Below are 18,700 nucleotides of genomic sequence, written 5' to 3' on the forward strand. Positions count from 1 at the left end.
TTTTCAAACTTGTTTTTTGCCAAAATTATAGCAGAACATTTTTTTAAAGCATAATTATGCTGGAATCAAGTAATTTCACCTGTGAAAGTAAAAATAATCATGTCCATATGAAGAAGATGAGAAAATTCAACATTGACTTTGTACACAAAATCACGTTTTGGAGCAATTTTGGGTCAGACATGCACTTATGTAAAGTTGAGTAATTTTCCAACAGCATGCCCATGCATCGTAAATTTGATCTCAAAAGATGTGCATGACTTCAAAGTAAAAAGTCGGCGAGTAGAATGGTCGTAAAATTTCGCACAGCGGAATGGTTGTGGAATATGTTGAGGGAGGGGGTTCATTCACCCTACCCCACCATAGTTCCATGCCCCCCGGGTTTTACATGTAGGGTTAAAAGAGCACATTATTACTAAGAATTTCACATGAATACAAGTATTTGAAATGAACTTTTATCAGATTTAGTTTCTTTCAGACTACATGTATCTTCAATTATTTTTTCATTAAAAAAAACGCTATTTAATCAGGACGCATCAAATGCAAATTCCTCATTTACTTTTTCATTTGAAATATTCTCACATAATTTAAGTTGTCTATTTCAAATGCTTAAGATTAAAACTTTGATAGCTCACAGAAAGTTTATTGCATGCCCCAAAATATGCGTATGTGTCCATGAGGGTCATCGATTCTCATTGCTCTTTCTTTGTTTTTGCATCAGTTGTGTTTACACTTTGTACAGATAACCATTGGGGATTAAATATCATATGCATGTCCAAGAGGATAAGGTCAAAAGATCATATAGCATACACTTTATATTGATTGTGATATCAGGCAAGACTGGTGGTTCACCTTGTTTTTTGTTGAAATGTATTCTTTTAAAGTGTCCCCAGGGCAACAGCCTAGCTAGGGCAACCAGGTAGCCTTATGAGTAGAGCTCAACTCTGGCAAACAGGAAAACACTAGCTTGGCCTGGCACATGCACATTTAGGGAGCATGAATGAAACAAATTAAAAGGGCAATTAATGCATTTTCTTGGAAAAAAAAAAAATTCAATTGACCCCAAAGGATAACCTGATGGCCTAGTTTGGGAAACCAGGTAGCCTAACAAGTAGAGCTCGACTCGGGCAACCAGAAAAATACCAGTTAATAATTAACAATAATAATTATTCATTTGGGCCATTATTGTATTGTAATACAAGAATGATGTGGCAATATATCAAAACTTAGACCTTATTATTTCACAAATGTTTGTAATTTTGCAATGTTTTTAAAATGCCAATTGATTATTAGATTTTCAGTGTGTTATATTTTATGTAATTTCCTGGTGTGATTTTCCAAGGTGCAAGATGGTTTCATGCAAATTTAATAAAGATATACAGAAAAATGATAAAAGAAGAGTAGTCTTTTGCCTTTTTTTCTGATTTGGACGAAATAATCATGAAGATGATCAAGATGAATTTGGTGGTGATGAGGATGATGGTGTTGGTGCTGCTGATGGTGACAAGTGTGGTGGTGGTTATACATGTAATGGTGGTGACGATGTTGGTGGTGATGATAATGAGGTTGATGAAAATAAAGATGATGGCAATGGTGATGTTAGTGTTGATGATGGTAATGTTGATGACGATAGTAATGATCATCCCCTTTCATCTTCATCACTCTTATTTATATGTATCCCTCTCATCTACATCTCTCCTCTAATCATCTCCCTTATCATCTGAGTTCATCTCCATCCCTCGTCTCACCATCTCCATCACTCTATCCTTTCATCTCTCATCTCCATCCTCAGTTTCCCTCCATCCCTCATCTCCATCACCCTCATCACCTTCATTCCTCCCATTATCTCCATCACCCTTATCAACTCTATTCCTCTCATTTCCATCCCTCTCAACATCTCCATTTTCTCATATCTCCATTCATCTCAGGAAAATGCATATACACAAGATAGAATTCAGCAGTAAAAATACTTGTTTTGAAATATAATATCCCTCTGTGAAGTGGGTTTTATTACTTGCCATATGAAGTTGAATAATTACATAGTAAACACTATACTTAACCAAATTTGCATTTTTGAAAGAGAAACTGAAAGTTTCATGCACATTTTCAGTGGATATAAAAGTTTTCAGTAAAATTACATTTTTTAAATAAATTCCAGGGGGGGGGCAACTGCTGCATAGAGCCATGCTTTTGAACCTTTTAGGGGCCGGGATTATATCGTCCCAAGCAGGCCCCATGTATATTTTCCTTTAATACATTTTTGGGGCCGTGGCAAAAAACGCCCGACCCCCCCCCTGCAGCGCCTGTGCATGTGTACTATACATGCAATTTTAGCCTGAATGATGAATCGAACATCTACAAGTCAAGAAATTGAAGCCTATTACCACTTAAAACCAAGCTACACACCATGGAAAATAAATATATTTATTTTAAAAAAGTAGAAGGGCAGATCCTACGATGTAAAGCTTCATCTAATTTTGTCTGAAGGAGAGCAGCAATAGACATTCTTTGATCGATGAATTAACAGGCTTAGTCCTACAAGTCGTTGGAGTAAACTCAGCCAAGCTCGGCTCTTTGTCTTTGACTGTGCATGCACACTTCCATTGGGGATATCTTCGGGTCTGAAGCGCCCCGGCAGCTACGGGGGCCGAGCTACTAGATTGCGATGAAAAGCACCCGAATCTTTAATCCGTTTTTCGCTACTCACGATCAGAGATAAAGTTGACAAACCTCAACAAATCAGGCATCTACACTAAGTTTTACTCTTTCTATGAAGAAATTGAGTTGAGGGAATACAAGAGAGTCTATCTTCTGCGACAAAAGTGAAGAAAATAAATTATGATCACAAAATTAAGTCAGTTGTTGAGCGGGGTCCCGGGGCCGAGTCGATCACCAAATACAGTACAGCAGCTAATACATCTGTACCTGGAAATCGCAAGATAATAGTAGCTAGAAGCGCATAAAATTACACCTTTTTCATTTTTTTTATATTTAAACGAAAGAAAGTTGTAGTAATTGAAGAATCAGACCGTATTGCCACTTATGCCAGTGCTAGCTGTACTAATGTAAGTTTTCAATGAAACTGAGCATGCTCAGTACGCGCTAAAAAGGGGAAATCCCTGGTTTTGAGGTAAAACCTGTGGTTTAAACCATGGTTTCATTTGAGTCCACTGTTGAAACCATGGTTTCATTTGAGACCACTGTTGAAACCGTGGGTTTTAGAAACCATCGTTTGTGAATACCAAATCTTAGAAACCATGGTTTTTCAAAAACCATGGTTTCTAAAACCCACGGTTTCTAAAAACCATGGTTTCAAACGAAACCACCTTTGTGAATTCGGGCCATAGAATCTCAATGCTTCTAACCATGGGCGGAAATCCCAGGGGGACACAATATCAAATGTCCCTCCTACTCATATGTTTGTATACATTATTTTCTTTTGTATCATTATCATGTCATGTAAATGTGTTGTACTCTCATACCCCAGAAGGGGGTCGTAAGAGTCAATAAATTCTATTCTATTCTATTCTACTATTTGTGGTCTTTTATGATGGTAAGAAAAAAATCATTCAAAATAAAACATGTATTTCAGGACGAGATGACCTCACTTTTTGGATGATAACCTTTTTTTTTTTTTGCTTGTCAAATTTATTTTCGTCGAAATCACCTTAAATTTGGGGGGATAACTTTTTTTTTTGCTTGTCAAATTTTCTAGCCTCTTGTCCCCCCTACCTTTTGGGAGAGATATCTGCCCCTGCTTCTAACACAGCATGACATCATGGTCTTGAGGCTGGTTGAAAAGCACACGAAAGCCTAAAACCTGTTAATTTTTCTTGAGCAATATATATACATATATATATATTATATAAGAAATATTTTTTTCATAATTTTATGGAACATAATGTGCTTAGGGCCTGTGTGTTCATCATTTCTGGTGCTTGCATTTTCTGTTTAATGAAATATGCCTGTATAATCCTTTTGTACTAGAACATCCATTTTGAAGTCAATATACACCACATCCTTGAACTTATATGTTTTATTTAGTGACACATGCTTCTTTTTCATGGCTACTTAAAGTCATTGTCCCCTTTTACGGTCTGAATATACAATATTTCCAGTCCACTGTGAATATACATAAAACTTATATTATTATGTTACCATTTGTCAATTTCACTTTTAACTCTGGACTTGACTTTTAAGTAGATTCTGCAACATTCTAGTCCCCAATTTCAAAGCTTTACTTCAAACATGATGGATCTACATGTATGTTTATGTTGAGTTTTATTATAGAATCAGTAAAAAATGAAAAAAATCAATATCGTTTTACATTGAATGTATTCCTTTTTTTTCTTTCATTCAAAACAAATAAACTTAAATTTCAATTGTTTATTTTTAAAGAAAAATTGACCCTGTATGTAGCATGAAGTTTGTTTGAATAAAAAGCAGAAAACCATCAGAAACTTATCATTGCTGGTTTGAGGAAGCCCTTTTGGCATATCCACATATAAATTTATATTCTCTATATTGCTGTATTGTTTTTACAACCATATGTGTAAATATAAATAAATGTGTTCTTTAAAGTTTAAGAAAAAATCTATACTCCAGGTTAACCAAATTTCACTATCAAATATGATTTTTTCCATTTTATTTCAGGATCCATTGAAAGTCATTCATGGATAGGAATAACTGATGTGGAAAGTGAAGGAGTATATACTACTTTTTCAGATGGAACCCCCATTGACTTTGAAAATTTTGCTGGTAATCATTTGAATTAATGGAAATGCTGTGACTCATCTTTTTTCTTAGCTTGGGATACAAATATAGTAATCCAAAACTTGTTGGCCAGTAAGTGAAGCATACTTGTAAAGTTGCTACTGTACATGATTTGCTTTAAAGTATTGATTACTTTTTTCTTATAAAAAAAATCTTTCACTCTTCCAAGTCATATTGGTAAATTTCATTCAGAGAAATCAACTTTGTACAGGAATTATTTCTTATCAAATAATTTGTTGTCATTTTCTTTTCCTATTGCTCTCAGAATTACTATAGAATACTAGTATATCATTTTTTTCCATAGCTAACAGCCATCAAGATGAAAGTCGTGATTGTGTTAAAATTAAAAGTCCACACGGAGAATGGACTTGGAAGGGGTGCTTGAGTTCACATCATTCTGTGTGCAAAAAAGCCCATGCTGTAAACAGTACTGTTCATCCTGTGACAAGTCAACATGCCACTACCACTCATCGTGCATCTACCGCAGTTCCTCCCACCTCTACATCTGCTACCACTGCTGTCCATGAAACTTCTACTATTCATGCAAGGACTACAACGGCAAGCACTACCGGAAAAGCAACAACCCAACCTTCTACAACAATTTCTGCTTCTTCAGAGTCAGCTCATGTGGTGCCGACTATTGAACCTACTTTCATTATTGTGGAGCTGATTATGTACTCCAACTATGGTAAGAGTTCGAGCTGTGATGAGCATTATGATATTAATAATAATAAACAGTTCTTGTGTAGCGCACATCACATTATGAATATAACATCTCTATGTGCTTCCAAAGGACTTAAATATTATTACCTCCGCTTTTGCTTGGTGACCATAATTACTTACAGTGCATTAATGTAGTTAATGTACTTTCAAGGTCAACTTTATCCCAACAACACCATTAATAGTTGCTGATGTTCACAAACCAAATATGATTACCGAATATGATTACCGGTAGTTACTTTATTTATCAAATTGTCTCTATCGAATAGAATTTTACAAGAATTCCACATTATTCAAAACTTGTATACGCTGCATAATTATGGTCATCACACATAGTCTGAATCTAAGGCTGCTGTAATAATATTTTTGTCTTTTTTTTTACTTGATATTCACAGAATCCAGCCTTGATAACATCTTCCAGGTCAATGACACAATCCTTGTTATTGCATCTATCTTTGGCCCCTTTCAACCGATTTCAGCTCAGATCATTTGGTCTATCACAGACCATCTATCAGGTGAATCAATTGAACATACAGTCTACTCTCAAGATGCAGTGCTCGTCACATTCCCAGTATCTTCACTTTTTGCCATTAATGCAATTGCTGTCGGGACCACCCACAACCTCACATCTACTGTGAATGCAACAGTACTTCCCACAATAAACATTCTCTGCCCTGCTCATATTTATGCTGGCAGAGAAGTTTGGTGTGCTCTTCTCACAGATGACATTGTTGAGTATTCCAACTATACCTTCTGTTTTGATGGTAGTGCTTGCTCGACTGCAAACCCAACTTATTGGTCTTTAGCTGACATCCCAGATCCCTTGATAGACCGCACTTCTTCTATGGAGGGACTTTTTGCCAGCTTTCAAAATCATCTGTATTCAGATGTTGGATCTTATACGGTAACAGCGGAGATATTTCAAATTTTGGCCTTTTCAGTTCAAGTAAGTATTCATCTTTATACATCCAAACCATTGTAAGACAGATTATTTTGACACTTGCATTTCCATTTGCTTGTAATTTTTCTAGTTAAACTTCAGCTTTAATCCTGTTTATGTTTTGATTGAATGCAATTTTACAAACTGAACTGTTTAATTATAATTTTTATTGCAAGAATAGTATATTTGGGAAAGTAATGAATAAATAGTCTATATTGGAAAGGAATGATGGAGATGGAGGGTTAGGGGTAAATATCAGTTGAAAGATGTGACAATATGACAGTCTAAAACTGATTAGTATCCGTCCTAGGATTAATCTTCGGAGCGTTTCATCTTTTTTTTTGTCTAACAAGTTGGATCTTACAACTTTCCTTGATTCTGATTGGCCGAGAAGCACTCTTACTATGGTAACTGTCGGATAAAATGGGACTTGTCGGATAAAATGTTCACAAGTCCTTTCATGAAACGCTCCCCAGGTCTGATAACTGTACTTGATTTTGATTGGCTGACAAGTCCTTTAATGAAACACTTCCAGATATGGAGGCGCGATAGCTCAGTCGGTAGAGTGGGGGATTTGTATTCCGGTGACCCGGGTTTGATTCCCACTTGGTGCACTAGGGCCCTTTGGTAAGGCATTAATCCTCATTACCAGGTCCTTCAGAGAGGACTTTAAGCCATCGGTCCTCTGGTTGCTTGCTTACAAGCATTCATGCTTTCTTAGCATTCAGGTAAAAAAATACCCACCAATCTAATCTATACGATATGCTTTCTGTAGGCTTGACTGAGGTAAGTCTTGTGCTCTCTCCTGCATATCTTCTTTGTCAGGGATAGTCCAACTTAGTGTAAGGCATAAGAACAAAATGTCATTGTACATCATATGCAGGTAGATGTGATTGAGAAACCTGAGTGTATAAGGAAACTTGGATTTGTGAATGGGAATGGCAACAGCACACATCCAGCTGGGTTCCTCAGAGCATCTGACATTGGCATCTCAGCCAACATGGAACTTGATGAAGAATGCAATGACCCTATGATCTCTGACTTCAAGTGGTGGATATTCACATCTGACGAAAATGATGTTGCAGTGATCGCCTTCGAAAAGATCACACATGTAAATATATCATTGATATATATGGGTGCATGCACGATTAACTTGACAATATGGTTGAAATTGATTACTTGGTATAAAGTATGTGATATGAAAATAAATGTAAATGAAGCATGTTTTATAAATACAAACTAAAATGTATATATACACCTAAATATTCTTTTAATGCAATCTCAAATAAATATCATAAATCAAAATTGCATTCTTCTAGAATTTGGCCTAAATGAATACAATATATTCTGCTGTAGGATCTGAAGAAAAATATTGTTGAGAGGTCAAACATTATGGATGCTTTTATAATGAGTCCATTACAAACATTTATTCAGTAGATCTTGTAAGACAATCTTTTACATGTTTTTGTACATGTTAACTAAATAATTCAAAAGCTATTACAAACCCTGTAATTGTAATTTCTTCAATGCTTTTACCAGATCCCTCAAGTGACAATTCCACAAGGAACACTCCCTTATGGAATTCATAGCTTGAATCTCAAAGTGGAGATGAATCATAGAACGTCAGGAGAGGTCACTGGTGAAGAACAGATCATTACCTGGCTTGAAATCCTGCCATCTCCATTGGTAGCAGTGATCAAAGGTGGAGCTTCTCGATCTCACGGTAATTCCATCAGAAATTCTTGACTTTTATCCCCTCCCCTAGAAATCAATTCAATACAAGTAAAACAAGTTAAAAGCTCTCAGCTCCAATCGGTAAATAATGGCAGGAATCATACAGGACTACCCTACCCTCCACTGTCTAAGTTAATGTCACACTACTTGGCTAAATATTTCTTACATTTGTTTGCAACCTGAAGTATTCCTTCATGAACACTTGCCTTTTAAACTTGTTTGTACCATCTGTTGTTTGTGTGTATATATTTGACTGGAAGTCACTGTAATTTGTGAATGTCTGAATTTCTCATTTATCTGTAGGTATATCTTCCAGTTTGATAGTAGATGGATCAACTTCATATGACCCCGATGGGTCATCCGGTGACCTGACCTTCGTGTGGTACTGTGTAATGGTTGATGGTGAAACCATGTACTTGTCTATGGATGAAGCTATGCAAAATACAGGTACAAGAAAACAATCTGTATTTTTCTCTTATTCATTTGCAGTTTTTGAGAAAGAGAGAGAGGGGGGTGAAATATGGCATACCATGCAAATGAGCTGTATTACACTTTATCTATAAATTAGGTGCATTAACTACAGTATATTCTTTATCATAAGATTTTAGTCCGCTGAGCAATAGTTGTGTCCCACCATCTCTTGGGTTTCACAGTAGATAATCCGAGGCAGCCACCAATGGCTTGACTTTTTTTTAGACAATGAATGAATTATTTGCTTTAATGTCAAGATGGTATCTTCTGATATCACTGTTTAATGTAACCTACTGATGAAAAGAAGAATATAATGTTTACATATTTGCATTATCAAAAATAAGATTGACAAGGATCAATTCAGAGAAAATAAACTTGAATATTTCCTATCATTTTTTCTTCTCTTTTCATAGATGATGCCTGTTTTGAAGATGAAGAAATCTTGGAAAACTCACACTCTTCCAAGGTTGAAATTATGTCTAGCATCCTGAAAGCCAATGTAACTCTGAATTTCTGGCTCATTGTTTCCAAAGAAGGAAGAGCATCCGGTTCAACTCAACAAAGCATCCTGTTGACTCCAGGGCTTTTGCCAGAAATAGAAATAGAGTAAGTCACTGAAAACATCAAATCATTTAAAAACTTTATCTTACATGATTGTTAGAATTTAGATATGAATGCATAATTTCGTATTTGATATTAAGTTTATGGAATTTTTGTCTCACCTGCGAAGCAGAGTGAGACTATAGGCGCCGCTTTTCCGACGGCGGCAGCGGCGTCAACATCAAATCTTAACCTGAGGTTAAGTTTTTGAAATGACATCATAACTTAGAAAGTATATGGACCTAGTTCATGAAACTTGGCCATAAGGTTAATCAAGTATTACTGAACATCCTATCAAAGTTTCATGTCACATGACCAAGGTCAAAGGTCATTTAGGGTCAATGAACTTAGACCATGTTGGAGGAATCAACATCGAAATCTTAACCTGAGGTTAAGTTTTTGAAATGTCATCATAACTTAGAAAATATATGGACCTAGTTCATGAAACTTGGACATAAGGTCAATCAAGTATCACTGAACATCCTGCATGAGTTTCACGTCACATGACCAAGGTCAAAGGTCATTTAGGGTCAATGAACTTTGGCCGAATTGGGGATATCTGTTGAATTCCCATCATAACTTTGAAAGTTTATGGATCTGATTCATGAAACTTGGACATAATAGTAATCAAGCATCACTGAACATTTTGTGCAAGTTTCAGGTCTCATGATTAAGGTCAAAGGTCATTTAGGGTCAATGAACTTTGGCCGAATTGGGGGTTTCTGTTGAATTACCATCATAACTTTGAAAGTTTATTAGTCTACTTCATTAAACTTGGACATATGAGTAATCAAATATCACTGAACATCCTGTGCACGTTTCAGGTCACATGACCAAGGTCAAAGGTCAATGAACTTTGGCCGAATTGGGTGTATCAGTTGAATTACCATCAAAACTTTGAAAGTTTATGGATCTGTTTCATGAAACTTGGACATATGAGTAATCAAATATCACTGAACATCCTGTGCGAGTTTCAGGTCACATGATCAAGGTCAAAGGTCATGTAAGGTCAATGAACTTTGGCCATGTTGGGGTTTTTTGTTGAATAACCATCATATCTCTGTAAGTTTATTGGTCTAGTTCATAAAAAGTGGACATAAGAGTAACCATGTATCACTGAACATCTTGTGCGAGTTAGAGTAGTATTCAAAGTCAGCACTGCTGCTATATTGAACTGCGTGATGCAGGTGAGACGGCCAGAGGCATTCCACTTGTTTATGTTTAAGAGCTGCTTGAAATCATTACTCAGCTTCTTTTGAAGTATTCCATTTGTTGCATGCAGGCTGTATTCCCTAAAGGAAACATTAAAAAAGATATTTATCATTGATTCCACTAACTGTGATCAAGTAATGACATCTGACTGGAAAAAAAATATTGGTCTATCAGTGAAAAGGTGTTTAATGAAGTAGTGTGCTGTCTTCTGAAGATGTGAATGTATAGATAGAAATTATTACGATTTTGTAACTGGTAATAATATAGTACTGCTATCATTGTATCTAATCGATTGAGATGAAATTTGCTAGCAAAAATCACTGACCACATGCTATATGAAAATATCTGTTGTTGATATCTATAGAAGATATGAACACATTTTTGTCTCACCTGCGAAGCAGAGTGAGACTATAGGCGCCGCTTTTCCGACAGCGGTGGCGGGGCGACGTCAACATCAAATCTTAACCTGAGGTTAAGTTTTTGAAATGACATCATAACTTAGAAAGTATATGGACCTAGTTAATAAAAATTGGCCATAAGGTTAATCAAGTATTACTGAACATCCTATTAGAGTTTCATGTCACATGACCAAGGTCAAAGGTCATTTAGGGTCAATGAACTTAGACCATGTTGGAGGGATCAACATCGAAATCTTAACCTGAGGTTAAGTTTTTGAAATGTCATCATAACTTAGAAAATATATGGACCTAGTTCATGAAACTTGGACATAAGGTTAATCAAGTATCACTGAACATCCTGCATGAGTTTCACGTCACATGACCAAGGTCAAAGGTCATTTAGGGTCAATGAACTTTGGCCGAATTGCGGATATCTGTTGAATTCCCATCATAACTTTGAAAGTTTATGGATCTGATTCATGAAACTTGGATATTATAGTAATCAAGTATCTTTGAACATCCTGTGCGCGTTTCAGGTCACATGACCAAGGTCAAAGGTCAATGAACTTTGGCCGAACTGGGTGTATCTGTTGAATTACCATCATAACTTTGAAAGTTTATGGATCTGATTCATGAAACTTGTACATAAGAGTAATCAAGTATCACTGAACATCCTGTGCGAGTTTCAGGTCACATGATCAAGGTCACAGGTCATGTAAGGTCAATGAACTTTGGCCATGTTGGGGTTTTTTGTTGAATAACCATCATATCTCTGTAAGTCTATTGGTCTAGTTCATAAAAAGTGGACATAAGAGTAACCATGTATCACTGAACATCTTGTGCGAGTTAGAGTAGTATTCAAAGTCAGCACTGCTGCTATATTGAACCGCGTAGTGCAGGTGAGACGGCCAGAGGCATTCCACTTGTTCATTTTTGGGCCGTCTTTATTGGGCCGTCATTGTAAAGTTTTGTGGAGAGCTAAGAAACATGAATATATGAATATGTCATCTGACCAGCTGAGAAAATTTGTATTGGACTCACAATTGACAAGATATCTCAAGCAGTTTGCTGTCTTCTGGAGATATGAATATACATGTAGCAAATACATATATTGAAATTTCATGATAATGTATCAAATATAGTATTATCATTGTATCAAATTAGTTGAGAAAAAAATGCTTGTGAAAATCACTGACCAAATGCTTTATGAAGATATTACCTGTCTTTGATATCTATACAAGAAATCATATGAACACATTTTTATCTTTGATGACTTTATGTTTAGCTCTGAAGATTTGAACCAACAAATATAAATATATAATCTCACTTAGAAAATTAGTATTAGACTCACAACGACAAGATGTCTCAAGAAGCAGTTTGCTGTCTTCTTGAGATGTGAATATGGGAAATACATTTATTATAATTTCATTTTACTGTAGTAATAAATATAGTGTTATCATTGTATCCAATTAGTTGAGAAAAAAAGTGTTTGTAGTGAAAAATCACTGACCAAATGCTTAATGAAGATATCTGTCTTTGATATCTATACAGGGTATCATCTGAACACATTTTTATTTGTGTTGACTTTAAGCTATGTGAAGATTTGAACCGACAACTATAAATATATACATGTAATCTGACTAGCTGAGAAAATTTGTATTGGACTAACAATCACAAGATTTTTCATAAAGCAGTTTGCTGTCTTCTGTAGATGTGAATATATAGATAGAAATTATTAAGATTTTGTATTACTGTGGTAATAAGATAGTACTGTTATCATTGTATCCAATTAGTTGAGAAAAAAATTGATTGTGAAAATCACTGACCAAATGCTTTATGAATATATCTGTCATTGATATCTATACAAGATATGAACACACTTTTATCTTTATTGATTCTTTGTAAAGTTATGTGAATATTTGAACCAACAAACATTAATATATAATCTGACTAGCTGAGAAAATTTGTTTTTGACTAGCAATGACAAGATGACTCAAAAAGCAGTTGCTGTCTTCTGGAGATATGAATCTAGCAATTTATTTATTAAACTTTTATATTACTGTGGTAACAATACAGCACTATTATCATTGTATCTAAGTGGTTGAGATAAAACTTGCTAATTAACATTGCTGACCAAAACAATCAATGAAACTTGCCTTTGGTTTCTAAAGAAGATATGAACCCATTTATTACATTTTTAATTTATTACATGATGTGGAGCTATGTGAATATTTGAATCAACAAACATAAATATATTATGAAAAGTGTTCTTTAAAAAAACCCAGAATATTGTTTCATTTTCTCATTCTCTAGATGTAGATTATTTGTGTTATGGATGCATCGTGGTCTGATGCAGGCAGGCATGGACCCAACGGGGTTAGACACAATACCATTGCAGGGGCCATTTTGTTTTTTAACAATACCCGGCCTCCCAAAACTATTGCATCTAACCGGCTGGATCCACACCTGGGCCCCGTCTTACAAAGAGTTAGATTGATCCAATCAATTATAACTCTATGGAAATCCATCATTTTTCTACAGGAAATGTGCAAAATGTCCTTTGTAAACTAAAGAGAACACACCAAGCTGTCAAAAAATCAATGAATTTATGGATTGACTTTGCTTGCTTTCCATAGTTTCAATTGATGGGATCAATCGTAACTCTTTGTAAGATGGGCCCCTGGTCTGATGAGTGTACATCTCATAGATATGCTTATCTTAGATAGTGCAGCTTATCTAGCTATCAGTTCATTTTTGTATAGGGGTAGTCTTTCATTGCTCTATGTTTTTTATTTCATGGTATTGACAAGGGTTTAAATGACATCTGAAATTAAAAAAAATAATGTAACAATTTTCTTATCCTTATTTACAGTTGCATCAGTAACTGCAACACATACTTATTAACAGCCGAGCGTCTTGTCCTGCATGCCTCATGCAGCAACTGTGACAGTGGAGATGTGTCTTTCCAATGGAGTCTTCAATCAGATGATAGCTCAATTATAAGTGATATATCTACCCAGACTACGACAGGTCTTGACCAATCCTACCTGGTCATCAAACCTCATACCTTTGATTCCTTTTCTGAAAGCACTGGCATTGCTTTACGAGTTACAGGTAAGTAGTGGTAGGGTAGGTAGCAATTGTGATTTAGAAGAAGGGGAATGAGTCAGAAATTGCAATTGTTTGATTCTAAATGTTGTGCACCATTTTCAATTCTATTTGCTGAATTTGAAGTACTTTGATGATAATATGCAATATTTATATAGCGCTTAATACAAATGTTTCTTAGTGCTGCGTACTGTTACCCCAGCTTTAGCACGGCTACCCTAGTCATGCGCATCGAGCATTCAAGGAATTCCTTCCTACTGGGTACCCATTTACTACACCTTGGTAATGAGTGGCAAATGTAGATAAACGCCCTGCCAAAGGACGCAAGTGCTGTGGTGGGATTTGAACCCTGGACCTTGTGGTTTAAAGTTCTGGGACTTATCCACTGATCCACAACACCTCACAAATGGACTTATGATATAATGAAAGCTGTACATAGATCATATTGTAATAGATTTATCACAGTCAAATCCTCATTTCAAGTACCAGTAACTTAAACATTGATAACAAATGTGTTATTTGCTTTTAAAAAATGTACATATCATTTCATGTATAGCTTGGCTAAACCATGTGTATGTTCTAAAATGAACAAATACTTAACGGCAAACAACACAGATAGAAAGTTAGAACCAGAGACAAATATGTACTTTTTATGTTGCTTTGAAAATTTGCTGAGGTCAAGATGTGTCTAAAAACTGAATTCCTTGACTTTTAATTGCTTTCAATTTCAGGTTACCTGTCCAATTCCACTTCAGGCGGCTATTCTGAATTCAGTGTCCAACTCAATGCTCCACCCACATTAGGCAACTGTTCTGTTACACCCATAGAAGGTTATGCCTTACAAACTGACTTCACTGTGACATGTCAAGGATTTACTGATGTGGATAACCCCCTAACTTATGAGATTATGTCGTACAGTGATGTCAAAGTTGTGGATGGAGACTTCATTGGTGTTGGAGAAGGTATCATTAAATTTACAGTGATCACTAAAATTATCACAGTATATTATTAGTATATAAAAAGTATATAATTAGTGTAAATATCTATTAAATAAATTTTGCAAACAGCTTTAGATTAAAAGAAATAAAGATATAATTGTAAGAAAAAAAAAACTGCCAAAGTAATGACATGCCATTGCAAATTGTTGAATTAATCTTCAATAAAATGACTGTAATCTACATGTTCCAAGTGTAATATTTTCAAGGAATACATATATTTGACAAAGTGGATGTTGCACAAATGTTTGAAATGGGTAGAGCAAAAATGAAAATATTTGTAAAATATCTTAAGAGATATTTGTGTTAAACAAGAATTAAATTGATGGATCATGTGGATGATGTTCAGATTTTTATCTACATTTAAACTATTCATTTGGTTTGGAGAGATTAATTTCCCAATTCCAATCTATTTGATTTTAAGAATTTAATTTTTGCAATGACCTACTACATTAGGATTATTATGTATAAGACACTGTTTGTTTAAAATTTGGGTAGGTCAAAATTGTAGAATCATATATAAACCATTACTGATTACTATGTTGAACATACACAGGTTTTCAACTATATGAAGGCAGTGAGTCATCACAGGATGGTTTCAATCTCCCTGTTGGAGATGGTGCACATGATTATACTATCCTGTTTCAGGTTAATGTGAAAGACAACTTCATGGCTAGTACATCAGTGTTCTTTACATGTATGGTGAGTGCAGAATGTTTTCATTTATTTATTTATTCACGTCCATTAAAATACATTGAGCATACAAAAAACATCAAAAATACATTAAAGAAAAACAAAAAAAAACAAGGAAACAAAGACACATAGCAAGATGCAAGTAAAATTTAAGAAAAGGGCTAAGATTGAATAAGGATAATTACAGTACATGTATAAAAAAATGAACATGAAATGGGAAGCTGCAAAAGAACAAAACAAATGTTCTGTCGAGGCAGTCCCTATAGACAGTAACATATAAAATTCAAGACTTGTACTGATAAAATAAGCATATAATAATTAGGAATGTTACATAACTTGCTTTTCTCTGTTCTAACTTTTGTCATTCTTTTCCCAATAGAATGTTTTTAATCACACACCTATAACTGAGGCTATCAGCCTTGCTTTTTCTTTTTATTCTTTTTTTTGTTAATTCTGTTTTGTGTTTATTTTAGTGTTTAATGGTAAGGCATGATTGCTTTCTTGTAAACATGGACTTCTTTCGGTTTATCAAAACCTACAACCTCTGAATTTTAGGAAACAATATCCCAAATGGGATTAATATGTAACTTTTGATTTATTCCTTTTTTACTGCAATCCAGTCTCATATTTTACATACATTGTCTAGAATCAATTCATATTTTGAATGCAAAATAATCAATGGAATGTAATAGTTTAGAGTAAATTCATAGTAATTGTGGACTTTTCAATTACTTCCTCTTAATTTTGAATAACATGAGTTTTTCCGCCAATATCAGTTGCCGGGTGTAGCATGACTGCTAATGATAACTATGTTAAACATTATCTGATGATTTCAGTGTGAACATGTAATTAGCAAAATAAGATTTGGGATATCAAGTTTTCTCCAGTTATAAATATAGCAAGTAATTAAACAAAGTTAGGTCAAGTTTAGGCATATTATCTGAGGCAATACTAATCATATTCTCTTTTTTTTATATCAGGTCCGCCCTCCTACCATAGATACTGGAGGGGCAAACATGACTCAGGAACTGCTGAACATGACATCGTCTGTTGAATCCAGTGTGAATACGTTATTAGCAGTGGGAGATACAGGACAAGCTACGCAGTTGATCAGTGCCCTTGGTTCAATCCTGAATTCCATTGGAGATGGGGATGATGATGCTGCTGCTGATGATGAAGGGAGGGATACCAGATCAGAGGTGGAATATATATATAAATTTTATTTCGTTCGTCTCGAGAGGAGACTAATTGAGATCCCGCCTCGCACATGCGCACTCATTATCGCTTCATCGCAAAAATAGCAGGTTCAAACACCTGCCGCACACAGAAAAAAGGATTTCTTTTCGGAAATACGATGCATTTTTACTCAAAAGACTATTCATATCTATTTTCAAAAGTTATTCAAGGCAAGGTGATAATTTCTTACACTTCAGAATCGTATTTTTACGCTTTCTATCATGAGTTCGAGCAACGCTCGCGATCAGGATTCGGCGGATTTCAGTCCGTCTCCGACTGGGCCGAGAGCCTCCTCGGCCCCCGAAACTCCGGCGGCGATGCTCCACCATGGGTCTAAGCACCCCGCGAGCACATCCACCTACAAAAGCATCACAAGTCATGAGCCCAAGAGCTCCGTGAGCGGGAAGAAGATCGATAAACGGTCTGTTAAGAAACCAGAGAAAGATACAAAGAAGCAAAGCAATGTTAAAGACGGCAATAGCGGACCCCCAGCTTCAGTTTCATCTTCAAAAAAGGAGCAGTCGTCCCACTCACGGGATGAAAATAAAAACTTGGCTGATGTTGACAGTCGTTTAACAAAACTGGAATCCATGCTTAACCGTGTCATTGGTGCTCTCCCATTGCCACCGGAGGAAGATTATGACCAACATTATGCTGAACATGCTCATAATGAAGACTCAGCTGATGATCATGATGACATCAATCCGTACCAATCATGCCAAAGGCTGTACACGCAACCAGTTGATGTTGATTACGATGACATCACATGTACTTCCCAAGAGGAATCCACATTGCCAAAAATGATTCCCACATTCGCAGCTAAGATTGCTGCCCAATCTGATGAGGGGCCTCCTCTTGAAGAAGAAATAGCTCGCTCAACAATGTTCATGATGAACAATAAATTGGAGGAGAAAGTCCTCGAAGAGACTGGAATAAAATATTTGCCACCAAGCAACTGCCCCTACTTGGATGTTCCCAAAGTGAACCCTGTTATTTGGGAGAATCTGTCTCCTTCAACAAGAAGCAGAGACCTCAAGCTAGCTAGGGTACAGAAGTCCCTCACTAGGGGCTTGACTGCCTTCACTCGCTCAATCTCGTCAGGCAATCTTTCTCCATCTCAACAAGACGCATTGGCCTTGCTGTCTAATGCAAATTATGAAATGAATGCTCTACGCAAGGAACAAATAAAGCCTGACATGAATGCTGCATACAGCCACCTATGCAAACCAACTATTCCGGTCACAAAGTTCCTTTTTGGGGACGATTTGGGAAAGCGAGTTAAGGACATGACCGAAGAGCAGAAAGCTACTGGACGAGTTGTAAAAACTTCAGAGCCAGGCCGTGGCCGTTATCGAGCTCACGCCAATTACCACCCTTACAGAGCTAGAGATTACTCCCGCCAAGGTTACAGAGCTGCAGGGTGGTCTACTCCTAACCATCGACAACAATCAGGTGCTCCTTACAGGCCTTTAATGGACAGAAAGGCCCCTATCAGGGGCCACAGACAGCCACAAGCCCCCATGGTGAAAAAAACACCAGCATCTCAGGGCAGATACCGAGAGAATCCCCAGCGGAAGTAGCTACCAGTCTACCCCAAGAGGTAGGTAGCAATAATTCTTTGTTTTATACAAACGATCATGAAATTGCATTCACAAATAATTCTGACCAAGCATCCCCTGTTGGAGGTCGACTGCAACAATATTATAATAATTGGAAGAAAATCACATCCGATCATACAATACTGGAAGCTGTCAGCGGTTTTAAGATAGAATTTGATACTAGTTTACAACATCCAGAAAGGTTGATATGTCATCAATTTAAAC

The 18,700-nt window shown here is 36.1% G+C and overlaps 1 protein-coding gene across 1 annotated transcript in view; it reads left to right on the forward strand.

The window, feature by feature from the left end:
* LOC121407780 (polycystic kidney disease protein 1-like 2) overlaps window positions 1–18,700 on the forward strand; it is a 54,784-nt gene that overhangs the window by 16,139 nt on the left and 19,945 nt on the right. The window contains exons 4-14 of the mRNA XM_041598977.1: window positions 4,651–4,755; window positions 5,075–5,458; window positions 5,886–6,436; window positions 7,314–7,541; window positions 7,970–8,153; window positions 8,468–8,611; window positions 9,049–9,241; window positions 13,718–13,959; window positions 14,685–14,915; window positions 15,505–15,650; window positions 16,622–16,840. Of these exons, the coding sequence (XP_041454911.1) occupies window positions 4,651–4,755; window positions 5,075–5,458; window positions 5,886–6,436; window positions 7,314–7,541; window positions 7,970–8,153; window positions 8,468–8,611; window positions 9,049–9,241; window positions 13,718–13,959; window positions 14,685–14,915; window positions 15,505–15,650; window positions 16,622–16,840 (2,627 nt within the window). The remainder of the gene's footprint in view (window positions 1–4,650; window positions 4,756–5,074; window positions 5,459–5,885; window positions 6,437–7,313; window positions 7,542–7,969; window positions 8,154–8,467; window positions 8,612–9,048; window positions 9,242–13,717; window positions 13,960–14,684; window positions 14,916–15,504; window positions 15,651–16,621; window positions 16,841–18,700) is intronic.

Source organism: Lytechinus variegatus, chromosome 2, assembly GCF_018143015.1.
Source record: "Lytechinus variegatus isolate NC3 chromosome 2, Lvar_3.0, whole genome shotgun sequence".
Lineage (NCBI taxonomy): Eukaryota > Metazoa > Echinodermata > Echinoidea > Temnopleuroida > Toxopneustidae > Lytechinus > Lytechinus variegatus.